General features: G+C 42.8%; 1 protein-coding gene across 2 annotated transcripts in view; it reads right to left on the reverse strand.

Moving 5' to 3' along the window:
• The window catches only part of LOC136306390 (aldehyde oxidase 2), a 90190-nt gene that overhangs the window by 30919 nt on the left and 31697 nt on the right, over positions 1 to 27574 (reverse strand). For both annotated transcript variants that reach the window (XM_066232960.1, XM_066232959.1), the window contains exons 14-27: positions 27325 to 27509; positions 26472 to 26655; positions 24629 to 24721; positions 23367 to 23536; positions 22651 to 22765; positions 20615 to 20737; positions 17095 to 17191; positions 16200 to 16324; positions 15083 to 15216; positions 12982 to 13069; positions 9447 to 9533; positions 9069 to 9260; positions 4672 to 4899; positions 604 to 699 (exon numbers count right to left, since the gene is read on the reverse strand). In XM_066232960.1, the coding sequence (XP_066089057.1) occupies positions 604 to 699; positions 4672 to 4899; positions 9069 to 9260; positions 9447 to 9533; positions 12982 to 13069; positions 15083 to 15216; positions 16200 to 16324; positions 17095 to 17191; positions 20615 to 20737; positions 22651 to 22765; positions 23367 to 23536; positions 24629 to 24721; positions 26472 to 26655; positions 27325 to 27509 (1917 nt within the window). The remainder of the gene's footprint in view (positions 1 to 603; positions 700 to 4671; positions 4900 to 9068; positions 9261 to 9446; positions 9534 to 12981; positions 13070 to 15082; positions 15217 to 16199; positions 16325 to 17094; positions 17192 to 20614; positions 20738 to 22650; positions 22766 to 23366; positions 23537 to 24628; positions 24722 to 26471; positions 26656 to 27324; positions 27510 to 27574) is intronic.

The raw sequence follows: 27574 nt of genomic DNA on the forward strand, positions 1-27574 counted from the left end.
AGTGGCCCGGGCGCTGAGGATGTCTCCATGGCCTCTGCCTCAGGTGCTAGAATGGCTCTGGTTGCAACAGAGCAATGCCCCAGATGAGCAGAGCATTGCCTCCTGGTATTGGCATGCTGGGTGGATCCCGGTTGGGCGCATGCGGGAGTCTGTTTGACTGCCTCCCCATTTCCAACTTCAGAAAAATACAGAAAAAAAATGATAGGAGAATAATAGTAATAAAATACTTGTCCTTACTTGTCAAAATAATATGCTAATATTGTTATTCAAACTTTAAAAATTAAACATACTGGTCTCAAAATAGAAAAGCTGAGAAACTCCCATCTAGGTAAGCCTGCACGCCCGCCTGCCGCCGTGCTCCCGGGGCTCAGCTCTGGTGTTTTTACTACAACCACCTCCACCCATGAACCTGGCCAAGCTCGAATCACATGTGTGTGATTTCCACCACCTCACTCATTCTATTTGCTTGGTAAGAAGTTTTTCAAATAGTAAACACCATAGGGTTTGAGTTCAGGGAGTTGTCACTTCCCCTAACATTAGTGCCAATGTCAATCATGTCAGCAATGAATAGAGAGATTCATGCCTTCATTTTATTTATCTTACCTGTAGCATTTTGGTGTGAATACCTTGCCCCAGTTCGTTGCCTCCATGTGTGACCAATACAGACCCGTCTGTGTAGATATGAACGAGTGCCGCTGCCTAGAAAAATAACCAACGCAGAAGGCACAGCTCAGTGCAAGTCTGGCAAGGTTCACTGTAAGAAACGGGGCAGTGAAATACCAGTCTCGTGGAGTGGGGAGGGGCAGAGGGGCAAGTTTTCCTGGTAGGATTCTGAGGCTGGGTTCTTTCTGTGCAGAAGTCACCTGTGCAGACATTCTTAGGAACCTGGTTTTAGTAGGAGTCGCTTGGAATACTCAGGAGTTGTGAGTATTGGCTGCAACTATCTGAAAGTCACTCCCCTGTTTCAAATCTCTGGCAAACCACTCAAGCAGTGAATTAAACATTTGTAAATACTCGCATGTATTATATGCCAACCTAGGTTCAGCTCTACCTATATATGAAGATGAATGAGCTGTGCTTCTAGCTTGCAGAGCAGTGGGGTACTACACTGGGATGCAAAAAACAATACCAGTAGGTGTGCCATAAAAGGTCCCGGTGACCTGGGAGGACAGATCCAGCTGCTTCTGCAGAAGCAGAGAAGGGTTCCCCAAAGTGACACTGAATGGAATCATGAAGGGGAGAACCGTTTGCCACCTGGGCAAGTTGGGCAAAAACTCCTTATTGTCTGTAAGAGAGAGCCCTGCTTCTTATTATAATATCAGACCCTGTGGGATTTGGTCTCCTGTATTTTTCCAGTTTCTTGCCTGTCTTTTCCTGACTTGTTTCTAAGTCTGGCATTACCACTGTTTCTTACTGACCTGTATTCTTGCCTATGCTGTTCTCTCTTCCTGGCTTGCTTCCCAGCTTTCAGACCCACACCTTATGGTCTCTCTTCTGTTAAAATTTCTGTGAATACTCCTCATTCTCCCCTGGGAAGGATCGATTGCCCCCTTCTCTGCACTTACTCTTAAAGGGATGTGCTGAGTTGAACAGTGTCCCCTGCAAATTCCTGTCCATCTAAAACCTCAGAATGCAACCTTATTTGTAAAAGCCTTTGCGGATGTAATTAGTTAAGATGAGGAAGACAGGCTTCTTCCCTGGAACCTTAGGAAGGAGCACAGCACTTTGAGTCTCCAGAATTTTGAGATAATACATTTGTAGCTTTAAACCACTGGGTTTGCTATACTTTGTTACTGTAGCCACAGGAAAGAAATACAGGGGGTGACAGGTCTTCTGTGAGAGTCTCCAGGAGGAAGGGCACCTAGTCTTTATCATCTTTGAGTAGGTCTGAACTACAGAGACATTACATAAACGTTCGTTAAATTGGATAAATGGAAATGTGGTGTTTTTCTTTAGAGAACGATGAAGAGGGGGGCGAGACGTGGAGGGAGGAGGGGAATGGAGGGAGGAGGGAGACGAAAAACTAAGACTTCAACCTATTTTGTCTGGAGATGCCTGGAGGCCCGGGGTGGCTTGGAGAGGCTCCAGGCATCCAGACTTGTAGGTTCTAATAATAACTGTGGGCCTTCTTCACTCCCTGTGAGGACGGTGCTTCTCTCGCCTAGATTAGGGAGTAGGAGTTCCAGGTTTATGAGTCATCAGCTGACCTGGAATGACATGCTGCAGCTCCTAGCCTGGTGCTTCTGGAGTGCATCAATTTGGAGCTCTGTGGGGAAGCTGGAGGCCTTTCAGACGGAGAGTCAAAGAAGTTTTTTGTGGTGAGATGGGCAGTTGACAGGAAGTAGACTGTGGTTTAGGTGAGGGACAGCCCTAAAGGTGAGGGGAGCTGTGGTATAATAAAAAAAATAAGTACAGGCGGTCCTCGGGTTACGACAGTCTCGACACATGATGTCTCGGGTTTACAATGCTCACTCCCATAAAAATAAAAAAAAATTGAAACGTGAGTGTTTTGGCTTACACCGCCTGCGTCGTACTTACAGACTAGCTGGCTGAACTAGTTTGGCTGTGCGTGGCGGAAGAATACGCAGTAATGTGTCATGTGAGTGAGGAAGTTGGCGTCCCCCAGTACGCTTACCTATGCCATTTTGGACCATTAAAAGTGCAAGTGTTCCATTTGTGTTGCTTTGTTTGGTGACTTTTGGGCCCTTATCATGGCTCCTAAATGAAAGTCAGAGTCTTCAGATGGTAGCGCTTCGAAGAAGAGGAAAGCCATCACGATGGAAGTGAAATTAGGCATTATAAAGAGATCAGAAGAGGTAGAAACCCCAGAACCCAAAAAGATTTACTACCAAGGGTTTGTCAGAAGGTTTTTTCCATGGTAGAGGAGGGGTTGGCAAAAATTCGAGCTGAGGACCCAGTGATGACAGATTCAGTAAGGTCTACAGAGCTGTTATGGATGCCTTGCAATGCTATTGGTAGATTTTTAAAGAGAAGAAGTTACCAACCTTCCAGACTAGCCTGGAACAAACAAATCTTTAAGAAGGTAGAGAGGCCTGCAACAGACTCTGTACCCTCTGCATCAGCTGCTTCTTGAGATGAAACACCTTATAATTTTTCAAAAAGAAGAGCCAGGCCTCCCTTACCCCTCCTTTCTGAGGAGAAAAAAAACCCCAAGAGAAAGAGATTAAAGGGGCAAAAATCATAGTTTAACTACTAGAGTTCTCTGGAAGGACTGACACCATGTGCTAGACAGAGCAAAGAAGGTAGAACTTATCTGAAAACCCCTTCCTCTTCTCCCATCTTAAAAGCCTTTAGGTTTTTAAGGAGATAATGCTTACATATTTTAATTAAAAATTCCTATAACTCTTCCTCCCCTCCTGGAGTCATGAGGGTGACATATACCTCTAGACAAAGGGATCACAAGCCCACTCCCCTTGCTTGAAAAACCTGTATTCTGTAACATTTTATATGCTTTCTAATAATCATCCCTTTTGAAATTCTAAATATGTATAAAACTTATAAACGAAGCAAGGTTTCCTAATAAGCAAAGGTAATTTCATTTAGCTTCTCTCCTTATCCTAAATTAACCATTTCATTTCTCACTATTGTGGTGACAGGGATAGGTGGTGGACCCTAGAAAATTTGGGAAAGTCTTTGATATGTAAAACATTTACCACTACTATGTTGATACATAAAAATATTTTTCCCTACTGTGTTATCTCGTGGTCTTGATGTGTAGGAATGTTTTTCCTTTTAATAGATCCTATAGATAAATGTTACAAGCTTATCAGTAAATGACTTTACTACCTTTGCTCCCTCTCCTTTTCCCCCCAACCAGTATGTGATCGTGTCTATATAACCAGCCTCAGAGCTATGATCTGGGCTGCACGATTTGGGTGAGCAATACCCCGTGTATGCCTTGTTGGCTTAATATCATTATTAATAAAAGCTCCTCCTAAAATTTTTCTGTAACCTGCCTTGGTGTCTCTATGTAACCCACAGACTACACTACTTGATAACAATACCAGTCCTTGTGCTATTTCATAGACTCATCTCCACGCTGTCATTCCTCCTCCATTCTGGAGAGGGTCTCTGAATGACTTGCCTCTTCCTTTTGAAAACCTACCTGGGAGAATTTTGGGCCCCCACTTTCATTTCCCCATCAGAATGGACTTAGATTCTTGGGAGAGGTGGCTTGAAGCAAATAGCTGGTCAGGGTAACAGGGAATGACTTCTCTGTCTACTAAGACTTAGGGTGCACCAAAGAGTGTTGTGGGGTCTGGGACACAGATCAGTGACAGCCCCATTCTTGCTTAAGCCCTGGGACTCTTGAGCTCAGAAGGCACAGTACTACAGGCCTTGTGGGCTCCTGCTCCCTTTTGGAATAGGGGCTCAGTGGGGTGGGCAATGCTCCATCTTGTTATGCAGCTGCAGGTCTTATGTTGCTGATGCTGCTTTCTGCCACCGAGGCATTTTCCTACTGCACTGTGTTGAAAATGCTTGCCGATGGGTGCTGCTCAGGAGAGTTCTGCACATTTCTTCTAGGGGCTTGGACAGGGGAGGGGGTGACTCAGTGCCCTGGGAAAGTGACACTCTTCCAAAGTCAACACAAGCTGACTGGGCCAGGAGAGTGTCTGACATGTTGGTTATTTACAACGTATAGGACCTTACCTGATGAAAGCTTGTTTCAACATAGCCGACTGAAAACTTCATGGGGATAATAGCAATGCCTTTCTTCTTCCAATAATTCTTCTTATTAAACTCTTCCACTTGCATTCTTCTGCTGTGAAAAGAAGAGTTGTCCAGACATTCGTTCCAACATCTTGTCAGGGTCTCAGGGTTGAATGCTTGTTTGTAGATGGTTTTATCGATAGTTTTGTACATGTTTTTCTCCCTAACCTGAAATGGGTGGAAAATTGAGTCAATAGTTACGGTAAGACAGAAAACGACTGCAAAACAGAGACTTGAAAAGCCTCCGCACAAACTTTGGGAGTGGGGGGAGAAGGCAGGGCCTTCCTTCTTTTTCTTTCAACAGTATGTGCTTTTGCAGAAATAATGGATATTATTTCTTAACTCTTCCCCTTCTTCACAGCACCAGTCAGGGGCTCTCCCTCCTGAACGTGGAAGGCAGTGACCGGTCTGTGAAGGACAGTGGGATGAAGGAGCCCAGTGAGACAGATTTTTCTCTTTAACTTACAGGGTTCAGAGATAGAGCAGAAAAACAAGGGTTTAGTATATATATACTGCTCACAAAAATTAGGGGATATTTTAGTGCTTCATATTTATTTTGAAATACCCTCTAATTTTTGTGAGCAGTGTAGTAACTGAAGATTCATTCTGTGAGAGAAATAGCCCAGCAGCTAATGACAAAGAGCGGGTCTCTCAGCCTTCCAATTGCCTTTGCAATGTGTGCTGGTGGGTGAAAAAAGAGGTGCTATGGGAAGTAACCTCACAGGGTGATCTGATCACAAATCGTGCCCCCAGGCATATAATTTTTTACTAAAAGGTTTATCTTTACCTTAAGCAAGCCCTCTCCATTGTTTCTGAGCATCTAAGTCAGGGCTCCCCAAACTTTTTACACAGGAGGCCAGTTCACTGTCCCTCTGACCATTGGAGGGCCGGACTATAAAAAAAACTATGAACAAATCCCTATGCACACTGCACATATCTTATTGTAAAGTAAAAAAACAAAACGAGAACAAATACAATATTTAAAATAAAGAACAGGTAAATTTAAATCAACAAACTGACCAGTATTTCAATGGGAACTAGAGGCCTGCTTTTGGCTAATGAGATGGTCAATATCCAGTTCCATATTTGTCACTGCTAGCCGTAACAAGTGATATGACGTGCTTCTGGAGCCGTTATGTGTGTGTCCCACGTCACCGGAAGTAGTACTGTACGTGAGCGATGCCTCGCTTTGCGGTGCCACCACATACAGTACTCCAGGAGCACAGGATGCTCTCACTGACCACCAATGAAAGAGGTGCCCCTTCCGGAAGTGCGGCAGGGGCTGGATAAATGGCCTCAGGGGGCGGCATGCGGCCCGCGGGCTGTAGTTTGGGGACCCCTGATCTAAGTTAACACACCTTTGAAGTAAGCTGTAACCACCCTCAAGAGAATGTATAGTCTTAACTACCCTGTAACACAATCACAGCCTTGCTTTCTCCCACCTCCACGTAATGTTCCTCACATTCCCTCCTTAACCTCAAATGCATAAAAGAAGCTGCCAAACTTATTCCCCCGAGTTTTCGAGATCTTGCTGCCTGGCATATGTCATCAGTTTGGCTTAGATAATGTCAACAGGTCAAATCTTTTTGAAAATGTATCTGAATATGGGTAAGTCCTGTCATGGGATGCCCGAAATATGATAAAGAAGGAGAACCCACTGAGATACCTCAGGAGCTTTTCATGATCTCCATCACACTCTAATAACAAGATAATTAGCATCAGTAGCAACACTGGAATAACTATCCCATTAAAAACCCCCAAATATTTTAACAAATGCTAAACCATTTGATTCTTGCATGAACTCTGTGAAGTGAGTCCTATTGTCTTCATTTTGTAGATAAGGAAACTAAGCCACAAAGAAGTTGCCTCTCCTTTGTTCAAGCTGTTCCACTTGCCTCATTACCTTTCCATTATCTGTGCCTATCATGCTTCAAAGCCTATCTCAAGTGCCATCTTCTCCAGAAAGTTCTTCCTGACTTCCCTCCTGCCAAACCAATGGGATGCCTTCCTCCTTTGTCCCCATAGGATAGTTGATGTGACTTCGCTTAGGATAACTATTGTCTTCCTTGTTTTATATTTAGGTGTTCCCTTTTGTGTAGGAAGCACCCTGACAATCACAAATTATAAACCTGGTAGTCCTCAGTGTTGAATTTAGGGACAAAGAAGTTCAAAGGACAATACACAGAGAGCCCTTGCTGGAGCAGAGGGTCTATATTGAGGAAACAGGATAGAAATGTAAAAAGTAGGCTGGGTTTGGATTGGAATACATGAGGAGCAGAAAGTCTTGTCAACATGACCTGAAGTGCCGGTGGTTGCCCCCTCTGGCCTGGCCCATTGCACATACTGTGCACTTTTTTTTTTTTTTTTTTTGTATTTTTCTGATGTTGGAAACAGGGAGGCAGTCAGACAGACTCCTGCATGCACCCAACCGGGATCCACCTGGCACGCCCACCAGGGGGCGATGCTCTGCCCATCTGGGGCGTTGCTCTGTTGCAACCAGAGCCATTCTAGCGCCTAAGGCAGAGGCCATAGAGCCATCCCCAGCGCCCGGGCCAACTTTGCTCCAATGGAGCCTTGGCTGTGGGAGGGGAAGAGAGAGATAGAGAGGAAGAAGAGGGGGAGGGGTGGAGAAGCAGATGGGCGCTTCTCCTGTGTGCCCTGGCCGGGAATCGAACCCGGGACTCCTGCACACCAGGCCAACACTCTACCACTGAGCCAACCGGCCAGGGCCTACTGTGCATCTTTTAGAGTATCACACAAAATAATATTTTTGGAGGGCATTCTTTTAGCAGTATCTCTCAAAAGTTTTCAAGTGCGCTAGCAATGTCACATCTATAAATTTACCCTATACATAAGAGGGAAAAGCTATACCTTTGGTTCATCTGTACCAAGATGTTTACTGTAACATTTTTTAATAGCCAAAGATGAATAACAACCTGAATGTGCACCAATAGTGGAATGAGTAAATAAATCACAGTACATTCGTATCACGTAGTACTATATTCAGTCATGGAAAAGAAGAAAAGAGATTATTCGGTTGCCACAGGGAGATGGCCAAGGCTATTGGCAAGTAGAAAAACTAACGTGCAGACTAAGGTATTTATTATGGCCCCATTTTTTGGTAAATAACTGTATATTTGCTCATCCATATGAACATATGACAATGTTTATGTATGTGTGTGTAGACATAGTTGGATGCATACCCAGAAAAAAGGGTTAGAACAATTAATACAAGACTGTTATCAAGTGTTACCCTTAACCAATAAGGATGAGGGGATAAAAAAGGATGTTCACTTTTTACTTTAATCACTTCAGCGGGGTTTGAATTTTAAAAAGTAATTTGTACAAATTAAAAAAAGAAGGAAAAAAATCTTTGCACAAGAAGGTTGGAGGATAAAGGGGAGGGAAACAAATTGTTTTAGGCAGAACGGGATATATTTTGAATTCTGAACCAGGGCTACTTTAAGTGGTTCTTTTAGGGCAGTGATTTTCAACCTTTTTTATCTCATGGCACACACATACTAATTACTAAAATTCTGCGGCACACCAAAAAATATAGTTTTTGCTGATCTGACAAAAAATCAGTATAATTTTGATTCATTTACACCAGACAGTTATTGTTGGGTTGGCTGTTGTCTTTTTTTTTTTTTTTTCCGTCTTCTCCATTTATTGTAGAGATCAACACAGAGGCCTCTGGCCCCACCCAGGTTTGTTTGAAGTCAGGCTTCCTGACAGAGCAGGGCCCAAGAGGGTGTTTTTTACCCCACCCTGAGCAACAGCCCAGCAGAAGTCTCAGCTGGCCCTCCACACGTCCCTGCTCTGCTCCTTGTTAACACTAGGCAACTGCTGCAAACCCTGGGATCGGGCTGTTCTAGCCCATCTCCAACATTAGCTCTCTGTTGGTGGCCTCAGTCATTTGATCACTGGAACAGAAAAAGCAAGAAGTTTTGCACAGTTCCTTTTGGCCTAGATATGAACCCCCTGCCCCCTGGGCCATCCTCCTACAAGGCGAATACACCCTGCTGTGATTCGCTCTACCCTATAGTATGCAGCTTTGCATGAATTCTGAATCAGAAGGCGTTAGATCGTTAGGTCATTTGCATATGGTTTTCACTCTAGAACACACTCAGAGTACAGGCTGTTGTCATTTTTTATTTGACACTGTAAGGGAAAAGAGGTCAGTGCTCCTGACTAAATGGTCAGGTATTGCATGTTTTAAAAATTCTTGTGGCACACCAGTTGAAAATCACTGCTCTAGGCTATTTCCCTGAGTAGCTGGTCCCCCACCTTGTCTGATTCTTCAGCAGTCTTGGTTGTGACCTTGATTGCAACCTTACCTTTTCTGGAAGAAGGCCACATTTGGCTGCCACAGCTGTGATGCAAGATTCTGCCAGCAGGCCTCCCTGCGGGAAGCCAAATCCACGAAAGGCTGTATTGGATGGTAAATTGGTCATACACGCACGGCTCCGGAACCTGCGGTTTCGGATTTTATACGCATTTTCCAGCTTTAGTAAGAGAAATTCTGCTACCTAAAGGAATAGAAGATATTCATATATATAGTGGAAAACAGTTCTTTCTTTTTGCTAAAAGTCAAGCACACAGAGTCAAGCTGCTGTGGAACTTGTTACGTTCTTGAGAAAGCATGCTCCGTAAAGACTCATTCAGAAATTCTGCATTCTCTCACAATCCAGGACACTGGTGTCTGATGCACGTACCTGCTCTGAGTCATCCAGTGTGCACCCGCCGTTAATGAAACACTCAACGTCCAGAGCTTTGATTCGCCCGTCGTTCATGAATCCCACCTGTCATCAAATGATGGACATTTTATGTTTAAAATTTACATGCCAAGGCCCGACCTGTGGTGGCGCAGCGGATAAAGCATCAACCTGGAAATGCTGAAGTCGCTGGTTCTAAACCATGGCTTGCCTGGTTAAGACACATAAAGCAGTTGATGCTTCCTGCTCCTCCCCCCCTTCCTCTCTAAAATGAATAAATTTAAAAAAATTAAAAGAAAATTTACACGCCAAATTGGAAACACAGCCTAGTTCCGCTCCTGGGCAGGACTGCAGTCAGACACCGCTCCCATGTCTCAGTGGGGTCCTAGATGTGGCTGTTCCCTTGTTTCTCAGCACTTGGCTGACACAGGCCTCCTCGGACCTGAATTCTGCTGAGCCCTTTCCTTTCAATGTGTAATTTTCTGGCTTCACAGTTAGTATGAAATTCTAAAGTCCCTGCTTATCTCTAGACATGTAATTACTACCCTCTTCTTCTTTATTCTTAGAAGATTCTCCTTCACTTTTTACTGGTATTCCTTCTAATTTAGGCTGTGGTTTCCCCCTGTAGAAAAGTCTCTGAAATTCCAAAGTGTATTGGGATGAATCACAGTGCATTTTGTTACAGGAAAGCTTCGGAAGCGGAGGTCGGAAATGGACCCTGGAGTGACGGCTCTCGTTGTACTGAGCTGGGCAGTGCTTTGTAATTGGTATGGACATAAATGTGATCTAGTGCTGCTGTCCGTACTGGGACTCACAGAGGCCCCTGGGATTTTTTGGAAGTTTCCACTCCCCTCCCAGCACCTAGTCCAGTTTGTCTGTAGAGCTCAGATTGAAAAGAAAAAATCTCCAGTCCCTGTTGTACTTCTACCAAAAAAGGATCGGCTCTGGTCCTTCAGTCCTTCTGAAAATGGGGATAAATACATAAATACAATAGATGAAACCAGACAACTCTATGGCTATTACCATCTACTCCACAGAAAGGTTGGATAGTAACCCAGAGCAGTTAGGACATGTGGGATAATCCAAAAATTCAGAATTTATGGTAATTTTGAGAAAAGCTAGGTTGAAGTTTACTTTTAACTTTTCATAAAGAAAGCATTGCTAAATAAAGCTAGCAGTGAGAATTCTTAAGTTGTCTGAAAACTTTTAAAGAATTTTGTAAGAACCTGTCACACATAAATACCTATTATACTAATTTACAAATAGTTCCAAATAAGCAAAACTTTGTTAGCTAAGTTTGATGGGGATATATACACACATGTATACACACGTATTGTTATATTTCATTAAAAATAAAAAAAATGGGCCCTGGCAGGTTGGCTCAGTGGTAGAGCGTCAGCCTGGCGTGCAGGAGTCCCAGGTTCGATTTCTGGCCAAGGCACACAGGAGAAGTGCCCATCTGCTTCTCCATCTCTCCCCCTCTCCTTCCTCTCTGTCTTTCTCTTTCCCCTCCCGCAGCCAAGGCTCCAATGGAGCAAAGTTGGCCCGGGCACTGAGGATGGCTCCATGGCCTCTGCCTCAGGCGCTAGAATGGCTCTGGTTGCAACAGAGCAACGCCCCAGATGGGCAGAGCATCGCCCCCTCATGGGCATGCCAGGTGGATCCCGGTCAGGTGCATGCAAGAGTCTGTCTGACTGCCTCCCCGTTTCCAACTTTAGAAAAGTACAAAAATAATAAATAAATAAATAAATAAGTAAATAAAATAAATAAATGAATTAAAAAAAAGTTTGATTATTTCCCTCTTTTTAATTATATTTTATATTACTATAATTACCAAAATACTTATAGTCTAGAATCTTCTTAAGAAGTACTAATACCAAAGCAGTCTCATAAACGTAATATAAATAAATCAGGATTTATAATCTAGGCCTAAACCAAAAAACTCAACTAACCACCATAATTACCAACTGCCACAATCCCAGAATGTGCCTCTGCAGTGCTCTTGGTACTAGAATCTAACACTATCTGTATTAATTCCTGTGCATCTGAAGGCAAATACAAAGTTTAATTGCCAACTATGGTTTATTTCTCTCTAATTATAAAAATATTAAAAAATAAAGAAAAATAAGAATTACTAATGCCAATGGAAGAAATAAAATTGTGCTGTGGTGTGGGAAGTCGTGACTTTATTAACCCAGAGAATGTGACAATTCAGCAACCTAAGGCAATGACAAAATTAGATAGAAGGTTCAGCTGTATGTTCACTATAAGCAATTCCCAAATAAAGCATATTTGATAAGAACATTATATTACAACTATCCTAAGATCTCAGTCACAAATTTGTAAAGTAGTATTGTTGTCAACAAGTATCTTTTAATAGTGTTTATGCTATAGTTGCATAAAAACACAATTAATGTAGTTTAAAACAATTTAAAACTACTTGTTAGCGGCTTAATTTTTCTATTTGCAAGTAATTTTTTTTTTTTTTTTTAGCAAGTGAGAGAGAGAGGGATAGAAGACAGGGACAGACAGACAGGAAGGGAGAGAGATGAGAAGCATCAACTCATAGTTGTGGCACCTTAGTTGTTCACTGATTGCTTTCTCATGTGTACCTTAACCAGGGGGCTTCAGTAGAGTGAGTGACCCCTTCCTTGCTCAAGCCAGTGACTTTGGATTCAAGCCAGTGACCTTGGGCTTCAAGCTGGTGACCTTTGGGCTCAAGCTAGCGACCATGGGTCATGTCTATGATCCTACGCTCAAGCCAGAGACCCCAAGATTTCAAACTTAAGTCCAGGAGGACGGTCTATTCACTGCACCACTGCCTGGTGAGGCTGCAAAGAATTTTTGTGACGTTTTCATAATCACTAAGTGGAAACACTTGTAAAGCGAAGTTTTGGCATAACAATATTTGTAGCTTCTTTCAGTTTTGTGTTTTTTTTACAAGGACAGAGAGAGAGAGTCAGAGAGAGGGACAGATAGGGACAGACAGACAGAAACAGAGAGAGATGAGAAGCATCAATCATCAGTTTTTCGTTGCGACACCTTAGTTGTTCATTGACTGCTTTCTCATATGTGCCTTGACTGCGGGCCTTCAGCAGACTGAGTAACCCCTTGCTTGAGCCAGCGACCTTGGGTCTGAGCTGGTGAGCTTTGCTCAAACCAGATGAACCTGTGCTCAAGTGGGCAATCTCAGGGTCTCGAACCTGGGTCCTCTGCATCCCAGTTCGAGGCTCTATCCACTGCGCCACCGCCTGGTCAGGCAGGTTTTTTTGTCATTGAGGAACAACTAGTGTAAATCTTTATTCATTCAATAGTGTTTTTTATCCTGTATCTTTATTATTCATCTTCATAATTCTATACTAGATTAAAAGTTCCTCACAAAATATTATGAGTATTCAAATACACAGCGTCTTCATTTAATATTTTAGATGCAAAGATTATTGTTTTCAGGATTCAGCAAAATCAAAATAATAAAACATAAAACCATTTAAATAAAATGAAATGTTTGATAATTTCATATTTAACATTCACTCACTTTATATTTTCCAAAAAATGGGTGTCTTCCTCCGGTTATTAACATGTCATCTTCACGATCAAGAACAAGACGAATGGGGTGACCAGTTCTAAAAAAAAACAAATCTTACTCAAATTCTCCATCCCATCCACTCACCCATCCATTCATCTACTCATCTAGTATCCACCCACCTATTTATTCATTCCCTCATTTAACTATCTACCCACTACTCATCTATCCACCTTTCTAGTCATTTATCCCCTATCCACCCTCCCACTCATTTTATTTAACCGTTTATTTAAGCACCCATCCATTCCATATATATATTTATTGAATTAATATATGACTAAATTACTATCGTCTCTGTGACCTATAATTCAGATCTAGCTAAAGTGGTTAATTCACATGCTAGTTAACTTGTGTTGTATGGCTTTAATTCTGACGATCATCCATATCCAGCCATTTTTGCATATCCCCACCACTAGTAACAAAGGAGAAAGAGTGTGAACAGATAAATGAAAAACCTAACACAACTGCAAAAAAAGGCCAACAGTCGTCTTAGGATGTCTGGGTTTGGATCTCCATTTTCACCCGTGACTACTATGATGTTGGCAAAGTTAGACCTCTGGGTAGCTAGGAGCCTCAGCCTTTCTGTATCTCAGGGGCACATGTTCCCAGGATGTGGAGTGCGGAAGAGTCCTGTGGAGTGCTGGTGAAAATGCAGATGCCCGAGCCTTTGCGCTAGGACTCTGATTTAATGGGTTAGGGAGAAGCCCCAGAATCTGCATTTTCCTCGGTGATTTTGATGGAGTCTTCAAGTATATGTTGAAAACTGTGATTCTAACAGAATTTCTTTGTCTTCTTTAATGGTGAGGACCACCTGGGCATCAGTTAAGTTCAGTTTCTGGGTTCATTCCTTGGTGATTTTAAATCAGTTGGTCTGGAATGGGGAAGCAGGAATTTCTATGAGCCCAGGAGACTCTTATGATCAGCTTTTTGTTAGCATTGTTCTGGGGACCACTTAACACAAGGCAGGTGTGTGCTAAGGTACAGTGTGGCTTAAGATGCTGTTTCTCACACTTGACTGAACAGTAGAACCACTGGGAAGTTTTAAAATATAATGATGGCTGGGTCAGTATGCGGGGGTGGGGGTGGGGGCATCCCAAGCAGCTAGATCTGAATACTCCTGAGATGATTCTGAAGTGCAGTTATGCTTGAGAAGTCTTAAGGGCATGAAGCCTGATGGGAATACAATGAACTGATTCTCCCTTCCTGGGTCCCTGGTGGATGTGAATAGAGAAGGGTTCATTACGAAAAGAATTGTAGGTGATATTCAGATCCTGCATTTTCCTACCTCTCATTGCAGAAGGAGACATATCTAAGTGTGGAAAGAGACACATATCTGAGTGTCTTGGGACTTAGCTCTGAACTAGACAGAAGTTGCTAAAGGAGGCAGGATGTTAGCTGTTAAGAGACTGATTGGGACTCTGACAAAGTACAGAAAAAGAAGGAGAAAGAAAGAAAGAGAGAAAGAGAGAGAGAGAAAGAGAGAAAGTGAACAAGGAACAGCAAAGCCAGCACCATGCACAACTTGAACAGTGAAAGAGCGAGCCTTCCGTTGAGGTTAGCCTGGGAGCTCTCTTTTGTAGATGTTATCCATCCATTCCATCCACTGAATGCACATTGAAAAGCCGGCCCTTCCCAGGTGCAGGGAGGTAGAAGGCAGGGGACTTTCTTTCCTCACTCCAACCTTTCTTCAGCTGAGAGTAGGAAGGAAAAGTGGGGGAGCATTCTCCCCTTTGGCACTCCACTAGGGCAGGTGACTTGCCCTGCCTCCAAATGGGTCACCTTATCTGAAACTCAGGGACAGGGCAGCTCCGTCTCTGGAGGTGTTCAACGAATAATACCACTTTTTCTTTTTATAGGAAATTAGTATACTCAAAATCCTATCTGCATATAACTTTTATAATTACTCTAGGAGGGTAGGTATTATATCTAGGATTTAAAAGAAAAAGAGACAGGAGGCTTAGTTGCCCCAGAACAGGCCAAGTGACTTCTCAGGCCACTGAACTGCCCTCAGCTCTGACATTTCCCGCCCATCTGTAGCCCTAAGGGCACTTACTTGATAGCGCCCACAGCCGCAATAGCCCCAAATATAGCGGGTCTTCCCATTTTCCCGCCAAAACCTCCACCCACTCGTTTTACATGACAGGTGATCCTGTTGACTGGGATGTTCAAAGTGGAAGACACTGTTTTCTGTAAAAGTTAGATATTAGGAAAGTTTTACAAGAGTGAAATGGCAAAGAACACTTTGCTTTCCTGTTCTAACATAGTATCACAGCTAGAGTCACCCACATCTACTGTTAGTAAAAAAAAAAAAAAAAAAAAAAAAAGACTAACATAGTCTGAATGTGTCTTGCGGAGCCCTATTGAGTTCATAAACATGACTCATTGTCACAGAACATCCTTTCCGGCAGAAAAATAGCATTTTTCAGAAGGGAAACCGTCAGAGTCCTTGATTTCTATTAGAAGCTGAAATCCTAGACAAATGCCTAGACATAACATCCCAACAAGGTGAGAAACAAAAAATCCTGATCACCTGTTGAAGAATAAGATATATGTTTGTAGCTAAAACCCAGAGCACTCTGTGACTGGGGGAATGAAATTGTACTATAAACTGAGGTGTTTACTTCAAAGGTTAACTATAATAATTATTTCAGAGAAAAAGCAAATACAGACATAACTTAGTGTTTTCATCCAATCATAGGGTTCATTTCAGCATATTCTAAGTGAATGTACTCTCTCAATCTTTTTTTATTTACAAATTAAATTTAATGGGGTGACATTGATCAATAAGAGTACACAGGTTTCAGATAAACATCTGTATAGCATTTGAACTGCTGATAGTGTTGTGTGCTCATCACCTAACGTCAAATTATTTTCTGTCACAGTATATTTGTCCTTCTTTACTACCCTCTCTTAGCCTCCTCCTTCTGGTAACCACTTTATTTTTATCTATGTCCATGAGTGTACTCTCTAAATCTTAAAGTGACTGTGGCTGTCCTTTTATTGACTTCACAAAACCAGAAAAAAAACAAAAGGGATCTGCGGTCTTGGCTCTCTACTGATGTCCAATACTTGTATTCTAAGCAAAATGCCTGCCAGCGACGAGCCTGTGGGGATTAAAGGCCATGATAGAGTTAGGAAGTGACAGAGGTGGGGGTGGTCTTGGACCTCACCTGCACGTGGGTTGGATCCTGTGTTGACACATAAATGTCCAGCTCTTTGTCCTCTGTCTTTGGAATAACAAGCACTCTTTGTGTTTCCATGTAAAAATGTTCCTGTCCTCCAACATGGACCTCTCCTGTTAAGTGCAAGCACAGGGAAATTTCTGAAGGTGTGTGCTGGTTAGAAATTGCCATGTTGGAGAATTCGAAAGCAGGCAAGATGTGAACTGGCCGGCCTGGATTTGTCCCGACCGAAGAGTAGATAGATCAGGCATTTGTTCTGTGGCAACTGACAATCTGTTTCAGAGACTATAGTTCTGGATAACAAGTTGAAAGTGGCTGGTTCTATTCCTCGCTCTTCCCTTAACTCATCAAAAATCTTAGAAGTTTTTCTTCCATTTATTCTGTTGTTCCTTACCTCCCACCATCAAAAGCTCCCCCCCCCCCAATTTGGAAAGAAGAGATCTAACAGAAATTTGGCAAAGTACCAAGATTTTAGAACAGGGGTCGGGAACCTATGGCTTGCGAGCCGGATGTGGCTCTTTTGATGGCTGCAGACAAATCTTTAATTAAAAAATAACATTAAAAATGTAAAACATTCTCATGTATTACAATCCATTCATTTCCTACTGCTCATGTTCATGGTTGCAGGTGGCTGGAGCCAATCACCGCTGTCCTCTGGGACAACACCAAATTTTTATTGGATAATGCGTAATGTACACGGGTCGTTGTATGGCTCTCACAGAATTACATTTAAAAATATGTGGCATTCATGGCTCTCTCAGCCAAAAAGGTTCCCGAACCCTGCTTTAGAAGGTGGTCTTTCTGGGGAGAAATCACATGCTCTCAATGTGTGCTTTGGAATAGAATCCTGCAAAGATCCTATCAACTATCTTGAGTCTCTTACCTTCAACAATTTGATCCACTTTCTCAAATGCCTCCTCAACGTTTCCTTGTTCAAGTTTTTTTTCAGGGCATAAGAATGAGTTGTGTTTTAAGGCGTCCTGAGTGACAGAAAACAACACAAAGACAATTCTTTGTATTTTTCTTCCACTGGCAGTTCCCCTCCCCTTAATCAAAAGTCAGTAAACTCCCCAAAGTTGGCATCTACTAGGACACATCAAAGAAGCCATGCAAGCAAGGAAGCCCAAGCGTAGTGGGCTTGCGGCAGAGGCAGGATGGTGGAGAATGTCTTCTAGGTTGCAGAGGAAACCAACAAGGATTAGAGAAACATTCAGAATTGAGATCTGGAGGCACTATAATGGTCCAGCATGATAACGACTCATTCCTCTTTCAGTGTCTCCATGGAACAGGTGACAGGTCCAAGTGCAGTATGGGTAAATAGGTAGACTGAGGTACCTCAGGTACAAGAACCTCTAACTCTGGGCTCTGAAAGAACAGGCCATGGTGAGGGAGAAAACTCAAGTCCTAATGCATTTTTGGGCAGGCCCAATAGACACTGTAGGAAGTTTGTTCATTTCTTTGAGTATTTGGCATATCTCACAGGGCCTTTCTAGTTCTTTATTCTGTTTTCTTTCTAATAATAACATGAACTAACTCACATATGAAGACTGGAGCCACCTTGTTTGGGGTTTTGTGGATTAACCTACTGACAGCTGATCCTCACTTTACCCTCAGACCAACATAATTTTCCATATTTCAGAAGGGCACCTGTCTCTGCATTCTTTCTCTCCAATAGCTTTCCAGTCATTTCTTTTCTTGCTAAGGGTGATAATGAGAATAGTGAGAGTAGCTAATATTTATTTAGTGCTTGCTTTGTGCCAAGCACTGTACACTATACAGTGTATTTACATGCATTCTTATGTAATTTCTATCATGATCTCCATTATACAGTGTATTTACACGCATTCTTATGTAATTTCTATCATGATCTCCATCTTCCAGATGAAGAAACTGGGTTTAGAGAAGTTATAAAACTTTCTCCAAGTGTTGCTGAAAATACCGGTAAGCGATGGAAGCAGCTTTCAAGCCAGGTTTAGTTTTCAGAAACATTTTGCAGAAAATAAACAATATAGTCAAATTTTCATTTTCTGCTATACCAAGATCTCAATAAGTCACCTTAGCCCATGTGGAAGTATGTTAATTGCCATATTATAATGTGTCATAAAATAATATAATTTTATTATAGTATATGCTATATTTAGTGAGCATTAACCATAAACCAAGTACTATTCTACATGAATTAACTCATTTAATTTTAGGACAACTTGATGAAGTAAGTATTATTATTATTAACCCCATTTTACAGATGAAGAAACCATGGTACAGAGAAGCCAAGTAATTTGCTTAGGGTCACACAGTTAATAATTGGTACAATCAGCATTCAAATCTGGCAGTTTGGTCTAGAATCTGTGCTTTTAGCCACTACCCTACCCTGCCTCTCACATATGTATAGTCATTTAATAACTGAATGAATGGATGAATAAATATTGGTATATATGACTATTTTGTTACTTACTTTTATTTAAATTTTTTTTTTTTTTTTTTTTTTACAGAGTCAGAGGGAGGGATAGATAGGGACAGACAGACAGGAACGGAGAGAGATGAGAAGCATCAATCTTCAGTTTTTCGTTGTAATACCTTAGTTGTTCATTGATTGCTTTCTCATATGTGCCTTGACCGTGGGGCTATAGCAGACCAAGTAACCCCTTGCTGGAACCAGCGACCTTGGGTCCAACCTGGTGAGCTTTGCTCAAACCAGATGAGCCCGCGCTCAAGCTGGCAACCTCGAGGTCTCGAACCTGTGTCCTTTGCATCTCAGTCAGATGCTCTATCCACTGCGCCACGGCCTGGTCAGGCACAAAAGAATTTTTTTGCTGACTCTAGACAGTCCTAGTCTGAGGGAATTCTGGATCTCTAACCCCTCTGAGTCCCAGGATATTTCATGGGTGTGTCCTATGGGTGGGTCATTTCCCCTTTGAGGTAATGAGGTTAGAATTAGAAATTGAAAAACCCATATTAGGATCCCAATACAACCCTAGGAAGGGGAGAGAGCCAAGAAAAATGGCCTGGACTTTTTGCAAACTTGGCAAGATGGGAATTCAGATCAGAGTTTAGAAAGATGAAGAAACAGTTTAAATACTGAGCATATTGTACTTTTTAGACACATTTTTAAAAATGTTCAAATTGTTCACTTTGAAAAAATGTTATTTTCTGTCATAAGTACACAGATAAGTAAGCTATTCTCAATTTAATTACTCTGAACTTGTCCTTCATTGAGTTAGAAACTGCAGACTCCAGCCCACACCAGGCTTTTCTATTCTTACTTAGATTTCATTTGCATTCCACCATCCAGACCTACAAATGAGACTGAAAATTTCTGTGGAATTCTATCATGAAAGTCCCACTGCTTTTGAGCTCCATTTTAAAAACATGATTGTTTCCAATATTCAATCTCATTATTTTCCTTGATTTTTGGTAGATACCTGACCACTTGAAATAAAATCTATTATTTCCCAGCAACCCTTGCTGTTAGGCATGGCATGACCAATGAAGCATAAGTAGGTATGTGCAACTTCTAGGCCTGTCCTTAAAGGGAGGGATATGCTCTAGGTCATCACCTCATTGTCTCTGGTATCCAGAATGTGGACTTAATGACCAGAGCTTCAGTAGCCATCACGGGCCAGAGTGTGAAAGGAAACCATGAGTGATGAGCAACTAGCTAGAAACAGCCAGATCCCTGATACATAGAATTTCATATGGGCCCAAGAGTGACTACTTTTAGACTTTTTGAATGTAAAATAAATTTGTATTATTATTATTTCCTGCTTTTTGGAGCCAAAGCTAATTTCAATTTAAGTAATAACTTTTAGAGAAAGCTGAGTTTCTCAGAGCAAGCCAGTGACAAAAAAAAAAAAAAAAAAAAATTAAAAAAAAATAGAGCTCTGAATTAGTCTTGCATTAAGGTATTTATAGTAGCCCTGGACAATTTGCTTAGTGTTAAAGTGTTGCCTGGCAATGTGGATGTCCCAGGTTTGATTCCTGGTCAGGGCACACAGGAGAAGCCATTATCTGCTTCTCAACCCTTCCCCCTTTCTCTCTCTCTCTCTCTCTCTCTCTCTCTCTCTCTCTTTCCTCCTCCTCTTTCTCCTCCTCTTCTTCCTCCTCTTCCTCCTCCTCCTCCTCTTCTTCTTCTGCAGCCACGACTTGATTTGTTTGAGCAAGTTGGCCCTGGTTCTAAAAATGGCTCTGGAGTCTCTGCCTCAGGTGCTAAAAATAGCTAGGTGGGCAGAGTATTGCCAGTAGGGAGCTTGCCAGGTGGACCCAGTGGGATGCTTGTGGGGGTCTGTCTCTCTGTCTCCCCTCCTCTCACTTAAAAAGAAAAACAAAATACCAGCCCAAAACTAAGATATTTATAAAAGTGCTTTCAATTTTATAACCTTAAGAGAGAGACCAGATAGCTCTACCTCGATGGTGAAGATTACAGGTTCCAGATCTTCATAGGTGATCTTTATCTTTTCAATTGCATGCTTTGCCTGTACCTTTGTCTCTGCAACCACAGCACAGACGATCTGGCCCACGCAAAGTACCTGTGGAAATACATGCATAAAGCAGATAGAAAATTTTGGGTCGGAGTAGGCTTAGTTCAACCTTACCAGTGGCTAAGGTCTTAGTTGTTATTGTTGAGTAATAATAACCACATTGAAGTCACATTCAACTGCACGAGTTGGCTAAAACATTAAAAAAAATTTTAAATTAAAAAATAATTTAAATAAAAAATAATTTAAATAATACATATGTGGGCCCTGGCCGGCTGGCTCAGTGGTAGAGTGTCAGCCTGGCATGTGGAAGTCCCGGGTTCAATTCCCTGCCAGGGCACACAGGAGAAGCGCCCATCTGCTTCTCCACCCTTTTCCCTCTCCTTTCTCTCTGTCTTTCTCTTCCCTTCCTGCAGCCAAGTCTCCATTGGAGCAAAAAGTTGGCCCGGGTGCTGAGGATGGCTCCATGGCCTCTGCCTGAGGCACTAGAATGGCTCCAGTTGCAGTGGAGCAACGCCCCAGATGGGCAGAGCATCACCCCCTGGTGGGCATGCCGGGTGTAACCCCATCGGGCACATGTGGGAGTCTGTCTGCCTCCCCGCTTCTCACTTTGGGAAAAATAAAAATAAATAAATAATACAGATGTTTCCATTGGCCATTTTAGTCAATGAATGTAAACTCCAGAATGGCTGGGAGACTGGTTGTGACCTAAATCTGCTCTGTCCTGTCAAGTTAGGTTCATAGATATCACCTTCATGGTGTCGTATTAGAGTTTAAAGGTGAGGAAAACATTTTTTGCAGAACATGGTTCTCCCTCCCCCATTCATATGTTGAAGGCCTAACTCCTAATGTGACTGTATTGGAGATAGAGCCTTTAAAGAGGTAATGAAGGTTAAATGAGGTCATAAGGGTGGAGCTCTAATCCACAATGACTGATGTCCTTATAAGAAGAAGAGACACCAAGGAGGCTCACACACAGACAAAAAGGCCGAATGAGGATGCAGGGAGAAGATGGCTATCTGCAAACTAGGAAGAGAGGCCTCAGGAGAAACAAACCTGCCAACACCTTGATCTTGGACTTTCAGCCTACAGAACTGTGAGAAACTAAATTTCTGTATTTTAAGCACTCAGTCTGTGGTATTTTGTTACATCAGCCCGAGCAGATAATACAATTTCTAAATGACAGCCAACTTCTTCATCTGGAGTTCAACCAAAAGAACAGTGATTCATTCCATGGCTGGAGGAGGAGCTGTCTTGTGGGACTCACTGAGATGTGGCAATAACAGCTAACTCTCAGAGCCTTTGTGTGCCGAGCACTGCTGCAAACACTTCACGTGTATTGACTTATTTAAATCTCACAGCAACACAATGCGGTGAGTGCTATGATTATTCCCACTTTACAGGTGATGACACCCAAGGACACACACAGCTAGCGAGTGGCAGAGCTGGGACAAGAACCAAGGTAGTCTGGCTCCAGACACAAGTACTCAGTGAATGATTATAGAATTGATCAAAGGTCAAAGATGACAAGAGCAACTTTATTAAAAATGGAGGGTGTGAGGTAAATGGAAAGTGGGGAGGGGTTGATCCAGGAAGCAAGGGAGTTCAGTGTAAATAACAGGGAGTGGCTGGGGTTTTTTTTTGTTTGTTTTTTACTTTCTTTTCTAGAGCTTTCTATTCTATCCTGATATAAGTCAGTTCCTGCATTTTAATTTTTTTCAGATGAGGATAAATTGACTCAAGAGTTCACAGTAGGAAAACCAAGACTTGTTTTTCCAGAATAACTTTCCTTGTTATTATGTTATTTCCTGACTCTAGAAGAGTAGATCTGCTTGAATAAAGATGTTAAAGGTAGAAAGAAGCTGGCACTTCTACCCCGAGAGACCGAGAGATGCAGGAAGCCCACTGCAGGTGGTACCGCAGTGATTATCTACACAAGTCATCTGGAGAGGCATGTTCTGTACCTTATCTACAGCCAACAGTCTGTCATCTTCAGCACCATTGGTGCCTGGAATGTCCTCAGCAGTTATCACATCAACCACGCCGGGTAGTTCAAGGGCTTTGGACGAATCAATTGATCTGAAAAAAGAGAAATATTTAAGAGGTAGAAATCAGCAAGCTTTGAGGGCCTCAAACTTGAAAGAGGGATAGAGCATGGTTGAAAATCAAAATATGTAACAACTGGTCCAGCTTAGGCCCTGATCATAGCTGACTTGCCATAGAATAGGGGCCAGGAGGACCCTTGCTGGGCCAGGAAGTAATACATTAGCTGCTGGGAGGGGAACTGTTGGAGGGACCAGTGTGTCTGTTGCAAGGGGGCGTCCTTAGGAAGTTTAGGCAATTTATCATTCAGTAATGAAGTATTTCAGTAATTTATCACCAGCTTAATATTAGCTCTCCTTAGAGTTATTCCTTTGAGCCTTGCCTAAGCCTACAGCAGGGAGATGAGGTGCTGTGAAGTTAGAATGGAAGCAAGAGACCCATAACTATAATTTTTGTTCTATTTTCCACAGTGTTCATTTCCAAATACTCTCCCTTCCTCCTCCTGGGGCTGGTGACCTTGACTCTTTCCATATTTGGTTCTCTGGGTTTAGGGCATTGCAGGAGAAGGGCACATTCCTCTGAGGAAATCCCCAGGTGTGCTTTTAAAAGGCTTTTTGAAAGCTATTAATTTACTTACTTGATTTTTGCATGGGCTCTGGTACTGGTCACTAAAGCCATGAAAAGTTCTTTATTCACTTTAGGGATGTCATCACAAAACGTAGCTTCCCCTGTGGCATGTTTAAGACCTGATAGGTGCATTATAGGGCGCCCCACTGGGTCTTGGAGGGGTTGGCGAGAATCCACACTCTACAGAGGAAGACAAGAGTTATCCTGAAGAAGTTCAATCTTCAGAAGTGGCCTGGACAATTACCAACACCCCTGATCTAGAATTGAGAAAACAGTCACCCTTGGGCAACAAACACTTGAGTGGGTCAGATAAAGAGCCTGGCAATTTAACAATGTAACTGGTCATTTCAGTTATGTGGCAACACCTTAGACAGGGCCAGATTTTTGGCAAACTTGTGAAATAGGTGAAGGGATACCCCAGCTTCTACTTTTGGCAATTTTTTTCTGTACCCCTTTCTTCTGGAATTCAGAGGGTCTTCCTGTCCTGTGTACTGACCTTTCTAATAATCAACCTGTTCACATATAAAGTGATGATGAAGGCTAACGTGGTATAATTCCTGAGGGTGAAGGGCCAAAATCATGCCAAAGCCTACTTATCTACTTGAGCAGAACCTCTGGCCAGGGGTTGGGGGGTAGCAAATGCAATGGGGTCTGCCCAGATCCAGACTAAGGTGCCCTGGCTGCCCCTTTAAGGGGGATAAACACATCCCTGGGAGTATAAGGCAATGCAGAAGATGTTTACTCTGAAACTCTTCTCAAGGAACATCTGTGTGTGGTGTGTGGAGATGGGGTGGGGGGAAGGGTTGTGCTCTAGTAAATATATAATAATCGATGCTTTCCAAGTTGTCCTTCAAGGAGCGTGGGTTCCTTACTTGCAGGGCTCTTGTTTTGCTGTTGAGATTAAACATTTGCAATCAGGTCTGAAGGCTGAACCTTGCCACTCTCCCGTGCTGTCCTTGCCCCACACCAGGCTCAGCTGCTCTTCAATCATATGCCCAAAGAACATCAGCTTTTTAGTTTGAAGAGACTATCGGCTATTATTAGATGTCAAACTGTTCTGGGCTGGTTCAGCCTTGAGTGCACCTAGTGGTAGGTAAATCAAGCCTGATCTTAGATCCAGTATCTCCCTGACTTGGCCTAAACAAAGGGCCAATGTGCTGGCAAAAACTGCAAAGTCAGAACTAAAAATCGCAACTCTCAACTGCCTGCTTGTTCACTCAGCTACAGCTTATCTCTTAGTATCTAAGTTTCCGTTAAATTAGACTCACTGACCTGGTACCTTTGGACTCCCTGGGGTACAGTGACCGGGAAATCTTCTAGAGCACTTAGGAATCCATCTGAAACTTCAGGATAACGAAGGCAGTCCTGAATGAAGATTCAAAATGATACATATAAGCTGATTAGTCTGTGATTAAGGTGGGCTTTGATTTATGTGAAAATGACTTGGTTAAAGTATCCGCAAAACTGTATGGTCAGTGTACCTGGATAACCCTAATCCCCATCACCTCCTAGGATTTTACTTTTTGTTAAGAGTTTCTTGTCCCCCCTCTTTCCACATATTGAGGAACCGCACGGACTGGTTTGAATTTGATCTTCAAGCCACCCTGAGAAGGGAGGGCCTGTCTGGGGGGCTGGCTGGCAGACTGAAGAAGCAAGAACATTTGGGTTTAAACAAGCCATTGCAAAATGAGCTGGAGTTTGCTGTATGCAAAAGAGCTCATACACTAATTGTTTTTCTCAGTGGCCTGGCTTTTGCGGGAGAGCAGTAAAATTGGGAAGGTTCTCTGTGTGTCACTGAAACACATCAAATGTCTTCTTCAGAAATTAAATAGCAGCAAGGATTATCCCGGGGAATGTGGTTGGTGAGGGTCTTCATCTTAGTAAATGAAAATCAGACACTTTAGGACCACTGGACTATTGGGTTGGGTTGGGTTGGGGGTGGAGTGTAAGGTAGGGCAAGAGAGAAAGAGAGAGAGAGAGAGAGAGAGAGAAAGAGAGAGAGAGAGAAAGAGAGAGAGAGAGAGAGAGAGAGAGAGAGAAGGGGAGAGAAAAAGAATGTTTGGCTTTGCTTAATTACTCCAGAAATTTATAATCAGAAAATCTAGCAAGAAGCTACTTAGAGACTAACATGCAAATAAATTTAGTATTTTTGAAAATTATTTCTTATTTTTTTTGACAGAAACAGAGAGAAAGTCAGAGAGAGGGACAAATAGGGACAGACAGACAGGAAAGGAGAGAGATGAGAAGCATCAATTCTTCATTGCAGCTCCTTAGTTGTTCATTGATTGCTCTTTCATATGTGCCTTGACCAGGGGGCTACAGCAGAGTGAGTGATCCCTTATTCAAGTCAGTGACCTTGGGCTTCAAACCAGCCACCTTTGGGCTCAAGCCAGTGACCATGCGGCCATGTCTATGATCCTACACTCAAGCCAGCAATCCCACGTTCAAGCTGGTGAGCCCATGCTCAATCTAGATGAGACTGTGCTCAAGCCAGCGACCTTTGGGTTTTGAACATGGGTCCTTCTCATCCCAGTCCAATGCTCTAACCACTTCACTATTGCCTGGTCAGGCTTTATTTTTTATTTTAAAAAATTTATTTTTAATTTAAGTATAGTTGGTATATGAAAAATAAAATCTTAGTTTACACTCCATATTGAAATTGAAATTTAGTTGTCTGAGGGCAGGGATGGGAGGGTTGACTAAAATGGGGCAAAAGCATACTTTTTGGGTTAATACAAATGCTAAATATCTTGTTTGAGGTGGTGGCTACATGGGTTTACACATTTGTCAAAACTCACTGGATTTAAAAAGGTGCATTTTATTATATGTAGTTACACTTTCGTAAAGTGGTTTTGAAGAAAAAATAATTGGACAGCAAGGCAGGAGCGCCATAATGTTGCACTGTTTGGGGCAGGCGTTAAGTGTCTGTGAACTGAAGGCAGTTTGGCATCTGAGTCTCATGAATCCGGAAGGATGGACGGCTGGGAACAGACCTGGCCTGATCCAGAACAGGTGGCAGGTCATGGTGCAGGCCAAACACAAGACAGTTTGCAAAAGCAGTGAGGAAGTTGGGCACTTGTGGCTGCCAGGAGCACGTGCAAGCCCGAGCACTTACAGGCGCCGAGGACTGCTTCACCAGCTTCTTCAGTTTCTCCAGGACTTCTAGGTAGAACTTGAAGAGGAAGCTGACCACCAGAGTCCTTTTGAACTCCACCTTCCCGCCTGGAGCTGAGCCCGGGATGGAGACTTCATCCAGAAGCAGCCTGCAAGCCTCATCTAGCATCAGCTCATTCCAGCACCTGGCGGGGTTGTGGGTGGGGAAGAAGCAGTTAAAGGGCTGTTTCAATCACGTGACAGGTGCTAGATAGTGGATGGCGTTCATTTAGAGACCCGGAGTCTATTTTAATGAGTTGAAAGGGAACTTAGAAATCACCTAACTAAGGCCTTCAGGAAAACCAAGGCAAGGGGTGGGCTGAGGGTCATGGCACTGTGTGGATGGGACCTATTACTTGAACACAAACCAAACATGTTCAAGAGCCAGAACATGCTGGCACCTCGGCTTAAATAGATAGACCATTAGGGCCAGTTCCATTTTGAGCTGGACAAGACACAGACTTGGTGCAGCTTTTACTGAGGAAGAAATAGATCGCACCCGAGCAGAGGGAGCGGCAGGTGCCACTTGCACGCTGCCCGGTGTGCGTTTGCTGGAGTGTTGATGTCTTGAGAGGACTGGGACTCAAGGCAGTCCTCACCATTTTTGTTGAACTCGTCACCCAAAGAGCGCCACCTAATTAATCAAAGTCAAGTAAATTTTAATTCATTTAGCAAAGTTACGGAAAGAACAAGCAGTGTTTCTACAGATAGGAGTTTCCATCGTCCTAGGGCTTTATCAACACTTGCTTGAGCCAAATTTCTCCTTTATTTTTTTGATGTTGATTCATCCTCAAGGTGCAGGGTTCCCTGCTTACCTCCCTCGGAGCTGTTGGCAGGATTTGTGTGCACTGATGGGGGCCAGCCCGATCCCTCCACAGGCGATGCTCAGGTCCTCAATGGTGCCTGTGCCTTCTTTGAGGAGGACGCGCATGCCAGCAGTCACGTCGGCCAAGGCATTTTGCTGGCACTGAGCCTGTCGGAAGGCTGACACAAATTCCCACTGTGGAGACAAAAAAACTGTTTAGAGTTATTTGATACATCAAAACTGAGAGCATGGTTTCTGCT

This window comes from Saccopteryx bilineata, chromosome 5 (genome assembly GCF_036850765.1).
Source record: "Saccopteryx bilineata isolate mSacBil1 chromosome 5, mSacBil1_pri_phased_curated, whole genome shotgun sequence".
NCBI classification, from domain to species: domain Eukaryota; kingdom Metazoa; phylum Chordata; class Mammalia; order Chiroptera; family Emballonuridae; genus Saccopteryx; species Saccopteryx bilineata.